At 43.5% G+C, this 17359-nt stretch overlaps 1 protein-coding gene across 4 annotated transcripts in view; it reads left to right on the forward strand.

Annotated features, from left to right (window-relative positions):
- LOC117439257 (anoctamin-4-like) overlaps nt 1-17359 on the forward strand; it is a 93013-nt gene that overhangs the window by 57537 nt on the left and 18117 nt on the right. For all 4 annotated transcript variants that reach the window (XM_034075106.2, XM_071201761.1, XM_071201762.1 and 1 more), the window contains 8 exons: nt 2772-2816; nt 2905-3036; nt 3129-3235; nt 4762-4817; nt 4965-5086; nt 12288-12422; nt 15934-16030; nt 16296-16356. In XM_034075106.2, the coding sequence (XP_033930997.2) occupies nt 2772-2816; nt 2905-3036; nt 3129-3235; nt 4762-4817; nt 4965-5086; nt 12288-12422; nt 15934-16030; nt 16296-16356 (755 nt within the window). The remainder of the gene's footprint in view (nt 1-2771; nt 2817-2904; nt 3037-3128; nt 3236-4761; nt 4818-4964; nt 5087-12287; nt 12423-15933; nt 16031-16295; nt 16357-17359) is intronic.

Consider the following 17359-nt stretch of genomic DNA (forward strand, 5'->3'; position numbering starts at 1 on the left):
ACTCTATGCAGACTGTACTCCTCATCCAAGGATCGGAAGTCCGCTGTGGGTGCGGTTACGGTGCGGTTACGGTGCGGTTACGGTGCGGTTACGGCGGAGCCGCGTTAAGTCTGTTTGCAAAAAAGAGAAAATGCTCAATGACAGCTGTTCTCTTTAATGCACGATTTAAACGCACTGTTAGGCGGGGACACACTCGTACACGATTGACCTCCGGGTCCTCTGTGCGTGTTCCCACCCCTGGCTCTGTTACCCCTAACTCTGGCCAGAGTGAAGGAGCAACGCCACACACTTACTCTGATGTTTCCGCCCTAGCCCGCAACGTACGGGCTGGCGGAGATATATCAGCTGTTGTGTGGGCAGCCATGGCAGCCCCCACCACGCAGGGACAGATTGTCTCAGGCGTGGGGGGGCGATCCTTCACCCACGCCCAGAGCGCGGGGCACTATGGGCCTGACCCGTGAGTGGTACAATCTGAATACAGTGGGACTCCCTCAGAAGGTGATAAACACTATTCAGAGTGCGAGAGCTTCCTCCACCAGGTCTCTTTACGACTGTAAGTGGAGGGTGTTTTAGGAGTGGTGCCTTCAAGAAGGACACATCTCTTTTCAATGTCCTGTTGGGGTGATTTTATCATTTCCACAGGACTTGATCGAAAAACACAGAGCTTTCTCCACGATCAAGGTGTACCTGGCTGCTATTGCTGCATGCCATGTGGGCTTTGAGGGTAAGACGGCTAGCCAACATCCTTTGGTTTGCCGTTTTATGAAGGGAACTCGCAGGCTCCTCCCTGTCTCCAGGTCGCTGGTGCCCTTATGGGACCTGGCAGTGGTTCTAAATGGGCTCAAAATGACCCCATTTGAACCCCTGGAAGGAGCTGACATGAAACATCTGTCACTCAAGACAGTGCTGTTACTGGCCCTGGCATCCGCCAAGCGGGTCAGCGATATCCATGCACTGTCTGTACATCCCTCATGCACTCAGTTCGCCCCAGGGCAAACGAGAGTGTTGTTGAAACCCAACCCTGCCTTTACACCAAAGGTGGTTGGTTCGTGTACCCCAATTGACATTGAGGCATTTCCTCCGCAGCTGGTTTCCTCCGGGGAGCAGCAGCAGGATCTGTTGTGTCCAGTCCGGGCTTTACACACATATATGGACAGATCAAAGGAGCTTCGTCTTAATGACCAACTCTTCGTGTCCTGGGCTAATCCTCACAAGGGTAAACCTGTTACTAAGCAACGGCTCTCCCACTGGATCGTGGAGGCAATTGCTTTGGCCTATACGAGTCAGAATCTGCAAGCACCTTCTGGTCTGCGGGCTCACTCGACTCAGGGCCTGGCTACATCCTGGGCTTTGTTCAAGGGTGTTTCCATCCAAGACATCTGTGCAGCGGCAAGCTGGTCTTCGCCGCTCACTTTTGTCCGCTTTTACAGGCTAGACGTCTCCGCTCCAAGCGTGGCCCGAGCAGTGCTGGGCACCTTGTTGAGTCGGGACTCCACCTGTTAAATTCTGGTTGATCGGTGATCTTCGAGATAAGCTCGCCTGGCAATACGGGAGCTACAATATCCCATAGTGAGACATCGAACGGAGTGTTATGAATGAGAACTATAGGTTACTTACGTAACCCCAGTATTCAGAGTAACATGAAGTGAGATGTCTCACCAGACGGCCCTCCTTGCTATGGTGAAGCGAGAAGAGGTGCTTATTTTGAATGACGCATGCGTCGTGGCGCAGGCTACTTATAGGGGGTGATTTCCCCTGACGTTGACGTCAAGATCACCAGCCAATCAGGATTGGCGTAATGAGATTGATGCTTCTGTTTGCTCCGCGATGAGGCGCATCCCATAGTGAGACATCTCACTTCATGTTACTCTGAGAACTGGGGTTACGTAAGTAACCTATAGTTATTTAAGTGAAGACATAAAGTTTTTCAGGTTTAGGAGTAACTGTTTGTAAAATGAAAGTGAAAAACAAACACATCAACATGATGTTTTCACACGGCGATCTCACAGAAAAACGTTTTTTCTTCCCCCCCCTTTGGAGTTTCATGCGCTTTATACTATCTCACCCAAGTTCCACCTTTGCTCCTGCATTATCACTAAAGTTAATAAAAGCGGCATTGCTTCTTAAAGGTGGGGTAAGTAAGTTTGAGAAACCGGCTCGAGATACACTTTTTGTTATATTCCATGGAATGCTCTTAACATCCCGATAGCAATGAATATCTTAAGTGTCTTAAAATGTCATCTATGGAAGCCGTAGTACTGTAAAAAGCACGACCAATCATTTTACCCGGCCCGGCTAAAATAACTGGATGGCCTACCTGCCTGTCAGCCTTCCATCTGTGCACAAATGTATCTCGTGCCCTCATTGGTCATGTGCGCGTTTGTGTGTGTTGGAGGAGGGACTCTGTAAGGAAGTGGCAGATTTTTTCCGGCTGTGTATTTTCAAATCCTAGCGCACTCCAGCTGGTTTCTCCAAAATTACCTACCCCACCTTTAAGGTAATCAACCTTGTGAATAGATTATAAAACCTGAATAGTTTTGGCAAAGAACAAACAAAGACCATACATTACAAAAAATCTCCAATGCAGTACTGGTCAAAAATCTCCAGTGGGATCCTTTCAAATGTATACTTTTATTAGTATTATCATATTTATTAGTAATAGCAAAAGCACATAATATAACTGATACTTGTAGCAGCAACAGGAACCATAGTAGTAATGTTTATATCCTTTGAACTGTTCTATATTAATACTTAATTTCTGCATATTCCAGGAGAAAAATCTTTTTCATGCACCGACGGCCCAAGTTCATGAGCAGGTGAGTGTTCAGTTAAAGAGGCAGCATAAAATCAGCTGATGAAGCAAAACCCTTCGTCTTGCAGCTTTAACAGAAACTTCACTTGCAGGATGGAAAAGCGCATCAACAAATTTCGTGGCTGGCTTCCTCGAAAGCCCATGAAGTTTGACAACAACACTTTACCCGACCTAGAGGAAAACGAGAGCTTCACTGCCCCCTTCAGTCGATCAAGGATACATCAGTGAGTCTTTATGAAACAACCCTTTAAAACATTTACCTGAGACACAAAATTGATGAACACACAAAAATGTCTACTGGTTTGTTTCACTGCAGTTTCATCATCCACAACAAAGACACCTTTTTCAACAACGCCACAAGAAGTCGCATCGCCCATCACATCCTTCAGCGGGTCAAATATGAGGAGGGTAAAAATAAGATGGGTGAGTTTTTCCCAAGGCATTATTACGCAAACAATGAGTGAGCTGACATCGTTTTAAAAAGCTTTAAAAATGTGCGTAAAACTGCCTTTGCTCTTAAATCTAAATCTTTGGTTAAGGGTAGGGCTTACAATCAGTCACTTACATTTTAAGTAGTGCTGTCAAAATTATCGCGTTAACGGCGGTAATTAATTTTTTGAATTAATTGCGTTAAAATATTTAACGCATTTAACGCATGTGCAGAATGTCCCGCCCCATACATGCCACCAGTGGCAGCGCCAGGGTATGGCTGGGGTAGGCTACACCCATACCAAGAAATGGCTTAGCCCCACCATGAAAAATGATGTTAAAGTAAGCAAAATAAAGTCTGCCAACTCGCGCGGAGTAAATTGCACAGACAGCAGTTAGTCAGATTGATTTCAGTAGCCACGGTTTTGAAAACTTTTGTCACGTAGTGATCGTCTTCTCAATAGAACATCTTTGATAACGGCGTGGTGTTGTTGCAGGAAGTCCCGACGGAGAATACTCTTGCTGTAGTACAGGGCCATATAATAGTAATAATATGGCTCTGGTACAGGGGTGCACATAACTGGTACGCAGGTTATGTGCGTAATCTGAAATGCGTACCGTCACTTGTGTCACAAAGCGCATTTGCGTACCGACGTACTTGTGAAGCTTTTCCAGAAGGCGGTTAGATCACCGGACGACAGAGTCGGTCTCCGTGTGCACAGACAGGGCTGCTGTTAACGTCGGTCTGTACAACGGAACTGTGCCAAAACTACGCCAACCGGCTGCGGAGGTAGACTCCCCCCTTCACTGGAGAACTGCGCTAAAACAGCTGATCACAACGTTCACACTCTGTGGTCACGAAGTACTCCACTAGCCCCCCCCCCCCCCCTCTGTCGACTTTCCTGAAGTACTCCCCCGTTGATAGAAATCAACACGTAATGAATTAAGACCCCACGGTTTGATGATTGATAGGTGTGTGGGTTGTCTTTCATTTTGACACGCAGAACATTTTTATAATAAACATACATACTGTATGTTAAATGGCTATATCCGCCTTCTTTCATTTATCTTTCCATTCCCACAACAATATACATAAATAAATGGCATATTTTGGACATAGTTCGAATGGTGATTAATCATGATTAATTAATTTGTAAACTGTGATTAATCTGATTAAAAAATGTAATCGTTTGACAGCCCTAATTTTAAGACAACTTGTGTATGACTTGCAATTGAATGTTAAAGACTTGGAACATGATTGCAAAGACTTGCTACTTTGGACATGCAAAACAATGACTTGATCCCATTTCTGATAGAATGGACAACGGCCAGATTGACAATCCTTTTTACAAACACCCTCAGCAACACTAGGCATGTTGTTGTGCTTATTCACTGAGAATTGTATTCAAGCAGATCAGATGTTAACAATATTTTTAAATAAAAAGTAACATCCCTTATTATCCGTTACAGCATATAGCTTCTGTTGCTCTTCTTTAAATATCCCCTGTTTTTGTTTTCAGGGCTTAATCGTCTGTTGAGCAATAGTTCATATGAGGCCGCTTTCCCTCTTCACGAGGTAATTTTTGGCGATCTCCATAAATTCATTAATTACATTACCTGTTTTTAAGTCATCACTGTTTTCTGTGATATTACAGCAATGCATACAGTTCCTACATTGTGTTTCATGTCTGTGTGTGTACATAATGTTTTGGGACTTTAACAGGGGAGCTACCACAGCAAAAACTCCATCAGAACACACGGAGCAGAGAACCATCGGCACCTGCTGTACGAATGCTGGGCCTGGTGGGGCGTGTGGTACAAATACCAACCACTGGACCTCATCAGGTAGCCCAACTACACTCAGAGACTTGAAGTTGCAATGTGTATGATAATGCCAGAATTTGTATTTAAACATAAAAAATGAATTAACTAACATAATTAATAGAATGTGAAGAGGTTACAGTATTCACGCGAAGTCAAAGACTCACTGTGCTGTGTCGCAGAGATAGCTACTGAGATTAGCATGCTAACTGACTAGCCAGTTATTTCCTGTGATACCACTAGTTCCCCTAGAAGTGAAGTAGAATCACTGTAGGGCTAGTCTGACCTCAGACCACAAAATAAGAAGTAACGTGTCTCATTGAAGGCTTCTCAATACTCTAATTTCCCCTCCTCGACTCCTCGGTCCTCCGGTAGTAACCCGGAAATGGATTTCAGCGCGCCATGTTGAAGGACATCTCATTTCACTAAATGCACATCGAGGACCAAGCATCGAGGAGGCTCTCTGGAGGAGCTATAGCCGAGGGTACACTGATGGTTCCTCCACGGCTCCTCCGCAGATGCATTTCCGGGAACGGTGGAGGCGTGACGCACGGCCTGACTTATCTCATAGTCCAGCAGATATGTGAAATATCTGAAAGAATTGTTTTTGATGATACAAACATGAACTTTGGCACACTGTTAGAGCATGCCCTAAGGACGATTTCTGGCTATAGGGCCATCGCATATTTGTCCATTGGTTGTTATTTTACCAGTAGCTTAGGATCTAGACCACCTAAGAACTTGATTCTGGTGGCTAATCCTACATTTTCAAGGATGGGGAATGCTGTGGTACTATTTACAACATGCTAGAATGTAGCTAAATCCTTGTATCTGGTATTCAGGAAACAAAATACACAGTAAAACCATTAACATATTTATTATGGTGAAGTAATACATGTTACATAATATATATGTCATATTACAGGTTTTCAACTAAATGCAGAGTTAGTTCTGAAAACACAGTCCCCCACAGTAGCAACGGGCAGTGCACTGAATTCCTACCTTGACACATTTGAAAATTGTCCACTGCAACCCTTTTTGCATCCAGTCACCTGGGGATGGGAGTTCAGGGGCTGCAAACATCATCTGTCCCCAGCAGTGACCAGCTTGGAAGGCAGCTCTCTTTGTGTGCTGAATCAATGCTGCTTATGTTGGGGGGAGTACTTAAATTGTTATATCTTTCTGGGTGAAGAGCTGCTTGCGTGCCTGATTGACTGACTCCTGGCTGCTAGTGCGGTCATACAATACCAGAGAGCACTGTCACACTCACTTCTCTACTTCCCCTCTTCTACGACCAGGCCAAATCTGTGACCATGATTCGTCATTCCATGGATGTGGTAAGGCAGGCATTGGAGATTCTGAATCCTGGTCGGATACCAATCATTACTCTGGATCAACCTCTATACGCTGTGGCAAAACAAACCCAGTGGAGCTGGCCAGCAACTCACGGTTAAGATCATTTTATTGTGATGTTTGTTGGGTTTCACATTGAGATGGCAGCACTCAAGGTACTTGGCAACCTCCTGGAGGGGTAGCGGGTGGACAAGACCAGTGTCATGTCCCCAGTTCCACTTCTGGTCTATCATCCTGTAGCTGGAAATAGAGTTGATGATCTATGTGCGATCAATAAGAGAGGCTGACTTCCTTCTACTCTATATAAATGCCCCGACCAAGATTGTGCCTTGGTTCCTTGCTCTGGGACACACCCACTATGCCGGATGGACACCAGTCCACTTGCGTGACATGATTGTGCTAAAAGATAACCATCCTGATCTTCATGGGCAGTTTCTGCAAGGAAAGGCTGTGAAGAAGACGACATGCAGCTTCTCTGCTATTGCCATTGACCAAGCCCACGAGCAGAACAATACCTCTGTGAAACGTGATAGTGATGCTGTAGGCCTGACAGAGAACCCTGCAGCTCTGCGACGATGGATGCTGTCTGGCCCCGAGATGGCACGTGTAGTTGGAGAGTTTGAGGCCTCCACTGAGAAGATAAAGAAGATTGACACCCGGCACCATGAGCAGACCAAACATGCACAAATGTCATTTGCACGTGATGTTAAAGCACTAACTGGTGCTATAGAAGACATGGGCAGCTACACGTCGTCTACCTGTCCTGTACCACTTGTTATGACTTCTCTCTCGCGCGTATTCCGTTAAGACCAACCCCATCTCACTCCTTGTGCTGAAACCTACCAATCAGAGTAGGGGCGGGTCTTCACAGAATACGTTTGGGGAACAAAATCAAGCCTTTTAAAAGGTGAGTGGATTTTGGCAGGCAGTGAGTGCGGACCAACGATTGAACGATAACAAGAACGGCTCTCACCAAGTAGGACTCGGTTCCCCTCGTTCGTACCAAGAGCCGTTCAAAAGAATCGGCTCGTTCGCGACCGACACATCACTACTCTATAGCCAAAGATCTTCCTTAGGGCATGCTCTAACAGTGTGCCAAAGTTCATGTTTTTAGCATCAAAAGCACAATTATTTTACATATCTGCTGGACTATCAGCCAATAACAGCTCTGCATGCATCCCTTGGATATTATTTTAGTAACTGCTTTCATCGCGACGCGATGTTTACAGTGAGAACAGCTGTGAGGTCCGTGCAGAAAGCAGAGCAGTGTAAAATATATATCACTCAGTATAACAGGCCTACATTACTCTCTGTATTTGTATGCTGTAGTTTAGTAGATATCTACAAAGAGTCGATATTTTTTCTAAGACCATTTAGTGCTTCACATAATAAAATGCTGTCAAAATTATCGCATTAACGGCGGTAATTAATTTTTTGAATTAATTGCGTTAAAATATTTAACGCATTTAACGCATGTGCAGAATGGCCCGCCCCATACATCCCACCAGTGGCAGCGCCAGGGTATGGCTACAGCCATAACAAGAAATGGCTTAGCCCCACCATGAAAAATGATGTTAAAGTAAGCAAAATAAAGTCCGCCAACTCGCGCAGAGTAAATTGCACAGACAGCAGTTAGTAAGATTGATTTCAGTAGCCACTTGTCTGGAAATACCGAAGACCAGAAACGGTTTTGAAAAAACTTTTGTCACGTAGTGATCGTCTTCTCAATAGAACATCTTTGATAATGTCTTCTGGCCAATCAGAATCAAGATAACGGCGTGGTGTTGTTGCAGGAGGTCCCGACGGACAACACTTTTGCTGTAGTACAGGGCAGAGCCATATAATAGTAATAATATGGCTCTGGTACAGGGGTGCACATAACTGGTACGCAGGTTATGTGCGTAATCTGAAATGCGTACCGTCACTTGTGTCACAAAGCGCATTTGCGTACCGACGTACTTGTGAAGCGGTTTGATCACCGGACGACAGAGTCGGTCTCCGTGTGCACAGACAGGGCTGCTGTTATCATTTGTCTGTACAACGGAATTGTGCCAAAACTACGCCAACCGGCTGCGGGGGGAGACTCCCCCCTTCACGGGAGAACTGAGCTAAAACAGCTGATCACAACGTTCACACTAGGCTTGTTTGAGACACATTGCGGCTCGCCTCGAAAGTAGACGAGAGTAGCCGATCGCAGCCGGGGGAGGTGTCAAAAAGCTCGTCTTAAGTTGGACAGCTCGGACTCCGAGTCGGCTTGACTGGCTGGGTTTGCAATGGCGGAAATTCCATTTTACCCACTGTAGACAAAGGTGATCTCCATTGCTTTATATAGGTTTGTTAATTCAGTCATGATGATGAACCACACCAGTGACTGGGTTCCATAATTATAAATGCTCCTCCCTCTTAATGTTTGCAAAACTGATAGGTGGACAGGCTACAAATGATCAGTCCCTTCAGATCCGCACACATGAAGCTTAATGAGCATGAATTTAACAGACCTGCTGCTGTGTTAATTCTTTAGCTGCCACTTTAAGCTTTATGATGTGTACAACATGGATGTAATTTGATTTAATCTTGCCATTTTAAATGATGTATTCAATAAATAAGGTTAAACCAAATCATTACATTACAATAGATTTTATTTTAATGATTTGGTTTAACTTAAAGAGAAACTTTATTGTTATTGCACATATTACAGGTCCTGAGACAACGAAATGCAGTTTAGCTTCTAACCAGGTGCAACAAGCAGTGAAGTGGAAAGTAATGTACACAATCTACAGAATAACATATAGAATGAATTGAATGATGAATAAACAGTGGGGTATGAATACACTAGATATCAGCCTGTGAGCAGTATGAACAGTGTGTATGAATATGCTAAGATATATAAAGTATGAAAACGGTAAGCAGTATAGTATAAAATATATAGATATTCATTTCATGATGATAAACATTGTGGAACAATGATGACAAATGGGAATGGATGTGGCGACGTAAAACTGACACAAAACAACAACAAACTTTTGCCAGCCAATTGGAGAGTTTCATCAGCAGCACGTGGTAAAAACCACCAATGAGCGCTCAGCTCGAGATACCATCAATCAATCAATCAATGTTTATTTATATAGCCCAATATCACAAATGTTACATTTGTCTCAGTGGTCTTCACAGTGTGTACAGAATATCAGTATGACAATACGACACCCTCTGTCCTTAGACCCTCACATCGTACAAGGAAAAACTTCCAAAGAAAACCCAGTTTAAAGGGAAAAATGGGAGAAACCTCAGGGAGAGCAACAGAGGAGGGATCCCTCTCCCAGGACGGACAGACGTGCAATAGATGCCGTGTGTAAATTGAAAAGATAATACATTTGCAACATAGGTAGTCCAAATGTTTGGAAATGCATGTGTGTATAATAGGAAGATGCCAGCGAGCCGTTTCCCATCAAGCATTTCGCTTCCGCAGCTCGTGGAGAGCAACTGCGCCAACTCGCCTCGCCTCGCTCTCAAGGCTGCGGGCGTCTTTGTCCCGCGAGATTTCAAAGTCTCATGTGGGCGAGACTCCAGAGCAAGTCGGACAAAATGACTAACCATCATGCAACGCACTAGCAAGACGTTGATCGCAACTGCGCAGGTCTTGCTTGTCTCAAACAGGCCTACTCTGTGGTCACGAAGTACTCCACTAGCGCGCACCCCCCCCCCCTGTCGACTTTCCTGAAGTACTCCCCCGTGGATAGAAATCAACACGTAATGAATTAAGACCCCACGGTTTGATGATTGATAGGTGTGTGGGCTGTCTTTCATTTTGACACGCAGAAAGTTATAATAAACATAGATACTGTATGTTAAATGGATATATCCGCCTTCTTTCATTTATCTTTCCATTCCCACAACAATATACATAAAGAAATGGCATATTTTGGACATAGTTCAAATGGTGATTAATCATGATTAATGCATTTTTAAACTGTGATTAATCTGATTAAAAATTGTAATCGTTTGACAGCCCTGTAAAATACACAACGGCTGTATGGTACAGTGTGTAGATGCGTGTTGTACAGTGCGTAGATGAGGCGGACAGGGGTCTCAGTTGTCGTAGCAGGCCCGGTTCCAGAACAAACTGACTCAGGGAGCATCTGAGATTAGAGAGGGTGCAGGGGTAAAGTGCTATTTTTATAAGTGGGGAGAGGACCTAACACCCTCACCTCCTCTAGATTTTATTTTGAATATTGAAGTTGAAAGCATCAATCTGGTGCACTTTGAGAGCAAAATTAAGAGATCTATGGATACCTCTCAACACCCATATGAAACAGAACTGTAAACAGATTTACTTTTTCTTTATGAATATTTTACAAATCACTCCCCTTTTAAACTGTATTCTTGTTTTACTGTCATATAGTATTTCATTTTTAGTGAGTGAGTTACTCAGATGAGTACCAGGAGACAGTGGTTGGTACTCTGGTACAGTTGTGGTGAAGGCATCTGATGTACTTGAACCGATATGTCTACATGCATAGCAGAAGATGGCATCTTTTTTACATGAATATTCCAGCCAATCTCTGTTTTGAAACCATGAGCAGCAAAATGAGCTCCTTACCCCACTGTACAGGCGAGTTGGGTACTTTTTTAAATATACCTGGGCAGGCTCTGTTTCGCCGAGGTCCTCTGGCACTTGCGGGCCGCCGACGGGTGGTGGTGTTTGGGGCAACGAAGGCGGCTGCGGCTGCTCCGCCTCCGTGGGCGAGGCGGGCAAAACCGGCGAGTCAGGCGGGAGGACGTTAGTGTCCACGACAGTGGCCGCGGGTAACGTAATGTCCCCATGATCTGAACTGTTATTACCTTCAGTAGATGCAGTGTTACTGCTGGCGATAAGGGCTGGTTGTTTTAACCATTTTCTGATGTCCATCATTGACTATATTCTTCTTATTATTGTTATTATTACTACAATTATTGTTATTATATATGTAATATTTTGTTTTCACTTTATATATATATATATATATATTTTCACTTTTACATTTTATTTTGTTTCACTTTTCGTTTTTCAAATGAGGGTGCATTGTGTTAGGTTATTATATATTATTATTATATCATACTTTTGATTCTGAAATTGTATATATTTAAATAAATATATGTGTGTGTATATGGCCGCATCTGTAGCCTGTTATTGTCTCATTATACCGCACTGTCAATGAATTAAAAGTAAATATATAAGTCATCATGAACACAGTTCTGTCCATCAGACAAATGACCGCTCAGAGGAGATTATTTCTCATGTCTCTAACCGCCTGCTGCTTCCCCTCCTCTCTCCTCGGTTCCCCTCCTCGACTCCTCCGCTCGCATCTCCTGTGGGCGGGACAAAACACGAGGATAGGAGTCCAGGAGGGGAGTCCAGGAGGGGAAATTAGAGTATTAAGAAGCCTTCAATGTGTTTGCTAACAGTGACTAAATGAGGCTACTTTACCTCATCATGCTAACACCCCCTTTAGCTTAGTAGAAGTGAAGCCATGTGACTGGGTTGTTTACAGCATTACGTTGGCTATAGTTGTTGCAATTGCATATGCGCTTCAATTTTCATGAAACTGGTTTTAGAGGTTATCCTGCTTAACAAAATAGGTTAGCTTCATAAACGTGTTTGCCCCAGATCTTATTTTCTGTAATATTCCAAAATCCCATTGCTTTCTAGAGAGCCCTTGCGATGCTTACTTCCAAATCGACCTACAAAGATATGTAATAATTGCACCTTTTATTTAGATTGTATGGAGCAAGTAGTAGAGTGGACATGCCTGAAAACTACACAATGCCCCTTTTTATTATCATGCGCATTACATCTTGAATTTGACAAGCCATTTTTGCTCTGCTGTTGTTTCAGGAGGTATTTTGGTGAGAAGATTGGTCTGTACTTCGCCTGGCTGGGCTGGTACACAGGGATGCTGTTTCCTGCAGCTCTGGTCGGCCTTTTTGTATTCCTGTACGGCGTTTTCACTCTAGAGCACTGCCAGGTCAGGTAAACACACCTCCTCTCTTTTCTGATACATTTAAGTGTCCCCAGAGCGGGTAGTATTATATTCTTAGAGTTTACAGAAGAATAAGCCTTGATTTATGCTTCAGATGTACTCGGCAAGCACAGACCAGATAAGTAATGGTATTTAGAAAGGAAGACATGTCACTGTTCCTAATGCACAGCCAATTTGGTTTTATGGATAAGGCATCATCATGTGATATGTCCCTTATCGCTAATAGTATTTGAGCTTGTAATATAAAATAAAAGGAAATTCAGGATTCTCTGCTTAAAGGGGACCTATCATTCAAAATGCACTTTTGTACGTCTTTCATACATGAATATGTGTCCCCGGTGTGTCGGGAACTCTTGGGAACTCACCAAGTGTCAGAAAACACAGCCCTCTCTCTCTTTTTCTCCATACCCAAATCTCTAAAAACAGGGCTGCAACGGAGCTGATTATTATTTGAATTTGTCTGATGTCAGAAAAGGGGTGCTCCGCCTATATGGGCAACTCTCCACCTATCAGGGGAATGAGAGACCGCTCGAAAGCGCTGGAGACGCTGTAGTACATATGCGAGGCCTGTAACCCCCAGTTTCCACTGGGTCCGTCTGCGCTGCGCCGCGGTTTTGGTCCGACCTCCTCTAGCGCCATAACCCACCAGACACGTCCCAGAAGCGTTTCAGAAGCGTAGCGTCGTGCGTGCAGCAGGCTTGGATTTTCGTCATTTTAGGGGCAAGGCCATTTGGCCTTTGGTGTCACACATTTTTTCAGGGCGGAAAGGCCACATGCCAGGGCACAAAGGCCATTGAGGGAAAAATTAGGATTTGGAGCTTAAAAATAAATAACTTCACTTTCTAATGACAAAAAACAAATCACTTTTTTAATATCAATAATCATATCATCATATAGGCCTATGCCTCCTTAGTATTAACGTATCTAAAATGAAATACTTTACTTTGAATAATTAGTATTTGGTATGTTTTCCATCTACTACTACTCCCATTCACAAATCCGAAATGAAATCTTAAAATCAAAAATTCTATTAATATGTAACAAATATATTCAATTTCAGAGCAGAAGAAACAGCCTTCACGGGTCAAACTCTGCACATACATCATTCAGCAGTGCACAGTGAAGCTCCAACATCCAACTGTATGGACAAGCAATACTTTGAAATGCAAAAGTGTGTGTGTGTGCGTGCGTGCGTATCTTTAATCAACTCCTCACAGCTCCTCATATCTGTTCAGAAACTGGACAAAAGTTAAAGATGTACAAACCACAGACTGTCTGTGTCATGACGAATACAGTCGCTGCTTTAATTCTGTCTTTAGGACGTTGTTGTGAGTGTGGACAGAGCAGCTACAACGTTAGTGTAGCCTGATCGATCCAATCTCCATTCACAAAACACGCATTTTAAAAGGTTTGCACACTTGTCAAAGCATTAAAGCATGGTTTTTACTAATCGTTATCAGTATTTAGTTACTTCGGCATCATTTTGAAACGTGTATTACAATGGAATCACGGTAAAATAGGTTAATTTGGTCGTAGTTGGTTTCCACCACAGTATTTAAATGGATATAGCCCCGCCCCCGCTCCAGCGCGTCCTGTTTGAGTGACAGGAGTAAACACAGCTGACAGCCTTGGTGAAACTCCAGCAGTTACGGTATGTCCACACAGCAGCTTTGAAAACATCTTGAAAATCTTGGAGCTGGGCGTGTCTGAAAGCTTGGGGATTTTTTGCGAGCAACGCGACCAACAACCAATCACATGAATCTCCCGCTCCCGACATACAAAGCAAAAAACCCCGAGGATTTTATGCGAGCAATATATATATAAACTCCCCAAACAGGCAAAAACCTACCAGTTTCACCCACTATCTCTGCCACCTCCCTCCATGCCTGGTTCCTCCGGTTTGTATCTCGGTAAATAGTCTGGTCGTAAAGAACCGGGTGATTTGCTACCGTAATTTCTCGTTTGGAATATGAGGAAATGAACTGCGGTCTGGCTCTCCCAGCATACACGTGGTTTGATTGGCTAGCGCGTGTACTGTCAGATTTGCATAAACGGGATTTGATTGGCTGACGCTTCCAGCTCAGCTTCAAAAGTTGAACATTGCTCAACTTTTGAATCCTGGAAATCTTCGCTTCGCTCCCCCACAATGCAGTTCGGCGAAAAGCGAGGCAAAGTGACGTCATCCCCATTCAAAGTCAATGGGCAGAGAAGCGTTGGAAGCGTTGGAAGATTTGTTTAAAGCTGCTGTGTGGACGTACCGTTAGAGCAATGCGAGTATTCGCATCGCGTCTGTTGTGAACGCAGCATAATGCAGTTCAGAAACCACTGTTCTGACGCTTTTAAAGCAACTTTTAACAGTGTGAGGGGCCCAAAGGCCATGGTGGCCGTAGGACGTACAATTATTTGTGGGGCATAACGGCCAGACCGAGGGGCTACGACGGCCATGGCCGTCATGGCCGCCGTGAAAATCCCACCCTGGCGTGCAGGCTCACAGTTTTGTTATTGATTCGGGCATCCTGGACATTTGTACTTCTACAAGAAAGTAAGTAGGCTACGTAGTTAAATGTTTTATTTTTGTGTCTGTTTAAATTGTGTTTATTGTTGTTAGAAATTTCCTATTTTGTTGTGTTGTAGTCTACAGACACAGTTAATAATAATTGTAATAGTCCACTTCCCTGATGAAAACCTCAACGTCCATTGTGCGTATCGTAGTGGAGGTGTTGTGATGAAGGAGGGGGGTCTGCTAAATTAGTATATGTGGGGGATGGGCCTGGCCCGGATGCTCACCTTTCCACTTCCTGCGAGGGGGGGCTGCCTGCCCGACCTTATGTTACGGCTGCGCCGCGGCAAAAATAGGATTCATCCTAATTTTAGAGAAGCGCTGCGCCGGTTCTGGTGGAATAACACCCATTGACTAGAGTGGCCGCGATCCTTACGACCGCCGCGGCGCAGCCGTAACGCGGTGCAGTGCGGCGCAGACGGACCCGGTGGAAACTGGGGGTACGTGGCGCTGTAGTCTGCCACAAAAGCAGAATCAGCCCTTGCAAAAACAGGGCTGGAAAAGAGCAAATAGAGGCATGGCTAAAATGCATGATCTGTTTGGTATTTTGAAAAATAAACTTCACAGACATGTTTTATATAGGTATGGCCCTACAATATATGTTTCAAATATAGCATGATAGCTCCACTTTAAAGTACATTCTTAACAGGAATTCAATGTTAATTTTCACATGTTTTTTCCTTTATGGTAATAAACAACAACTCTTTCGCCCACTAATTCTTAAAATGTTGTCATGTGTATGACATTTTGGTCAGCTTAAGCTTTCTTTAAATGTGATCTGGAAACAAAATGTGCGTACTTAGGATGTAGATGCATTTGTGCTCTGTCATCAAATTACTTTTTCAGAAGAAGAAGTGGCATCAGTTTGGGTTAGTACTATGTTGCTGGATATTGTAATACCAACTTTACCAGAGTTTAATGGGCTACATGTTGTCCTTCAGTAAGGAAATCTGCCAGGCCACAGACATCATCATGTGCCCTATCTGCGACCAGTACTGCCCCTACCTGAGGCTGTCAGAGAGCTGCATCTACGCCAAGGTACTGTCCACACACCAACACCATATCCTATGTCCTAGAAAAGTTATTAGCACTTTTAACTAATGGAAATGTTTGTTTAATATGTCACTTTCACCCTTAATGATAAGGCACCTAAATGATTTATTTAAAGATATCTCTGGTATGTTCAGAAATGTACTGGTCAGTGATTGATGCTAAACTGCTTAAGTATTAACTGGGAACCTGAAGCTACATTTTGTTTTTATAACATGTTGTGGCATCCCGTCATATTCCTGCATCTTCTCAGGTCACCCATCTGTTTGACAATGGTGCAACAGTCTTCTTTGCTGTATTCATGGCTGTATGGGGTAAGTCAAACAGCTGACGTTTCTGAAAAAAACTCCTACCTCCTAGAGAAGCTCCTTAGATATGTACTAATAATGCATTAACAGGTATTTTTACTACAAGGGGTTGCACAACAGACATTTCATGTAGACATGTCACCAACCGAAGTGTCAATATTTCAGAAACTCAGTTATCAGTCCTGCTGTGTATAGGAAAACTGAGATTTTTTGGCTTGTAAACTTCAGCGTTGGCCATTGTAACTCTTCTTTAAGTAATGAGGCCACGTAAAATACAATGCCGGCTTTAAAACATCCGTGAACTCTGGACATGGCCCAATAACCTCCTAAAAGGACTTTTTATATTTTAACGCATACATATTTTGATATCTTTTAATCTGGCTGGAGATATTTAAAACAGCGCTTGTGTGGACAAGATTCTTTTTGAGAGAAAAAAAATAACACATTTACTAAATGTCTTCTCTTAGCTCAGTTGAAACTTGCAGATGTATCAGAGCCTACTGCTACTGTAAGTGTAACTGATAAGAGCAGTGGGACTGAAGCAAAACATTTAAGTTGCAGGCTGTAAAAAACTAAATAAATAAACTGAAAGATGCTAAAACGCAGCTTAGAATTGAGGGGATGTTCTGCAGTGGGGGATAATTTTCTCTCTTGTCACTATGAACACTTTCCAAGTTATACACATTAGCATTTGTTCATATCAAAAGTGCAGCTTCACCTTTATTTTAGTTCACTTTTTTTATGTTATGCATTTCAATTCTTCCATTTCTTACACATTGCAGCTTTAAATGACAGAGTATCGCATTTCATGTAGATTGTACATGATGGATGCAAAAAGGATGCATTCACTCTTATCATCAATAACTAGCGCTGAACAAGGTCCCAGGGTATGGAAGGTGCAAACAGGTGGTGTTTGAAGGGTTCATATTCTTCAGGTGATTCTGTCACGATCGGTGAGGGTGTGGCAGTGCTTACGCCACATAGCTGAAAGCTGGCCTGTTTGTATATT

This window comes from Pseudochaenichthys georgianus, chromosome 23 (assembly GCF_902827115.2).
Source record: "Pseudochaenichthys georgianus chromosome 23, fPseGeo1.2, whole genome shotgun sequence".
Classification (NCBI taxonomy): Eukaryota; Metazoa; Chordata; class Actinopteri; order Perciformes; family Channichthyidae; genus Pseudochaenichthys; species Pseudochaenichthys georgianus.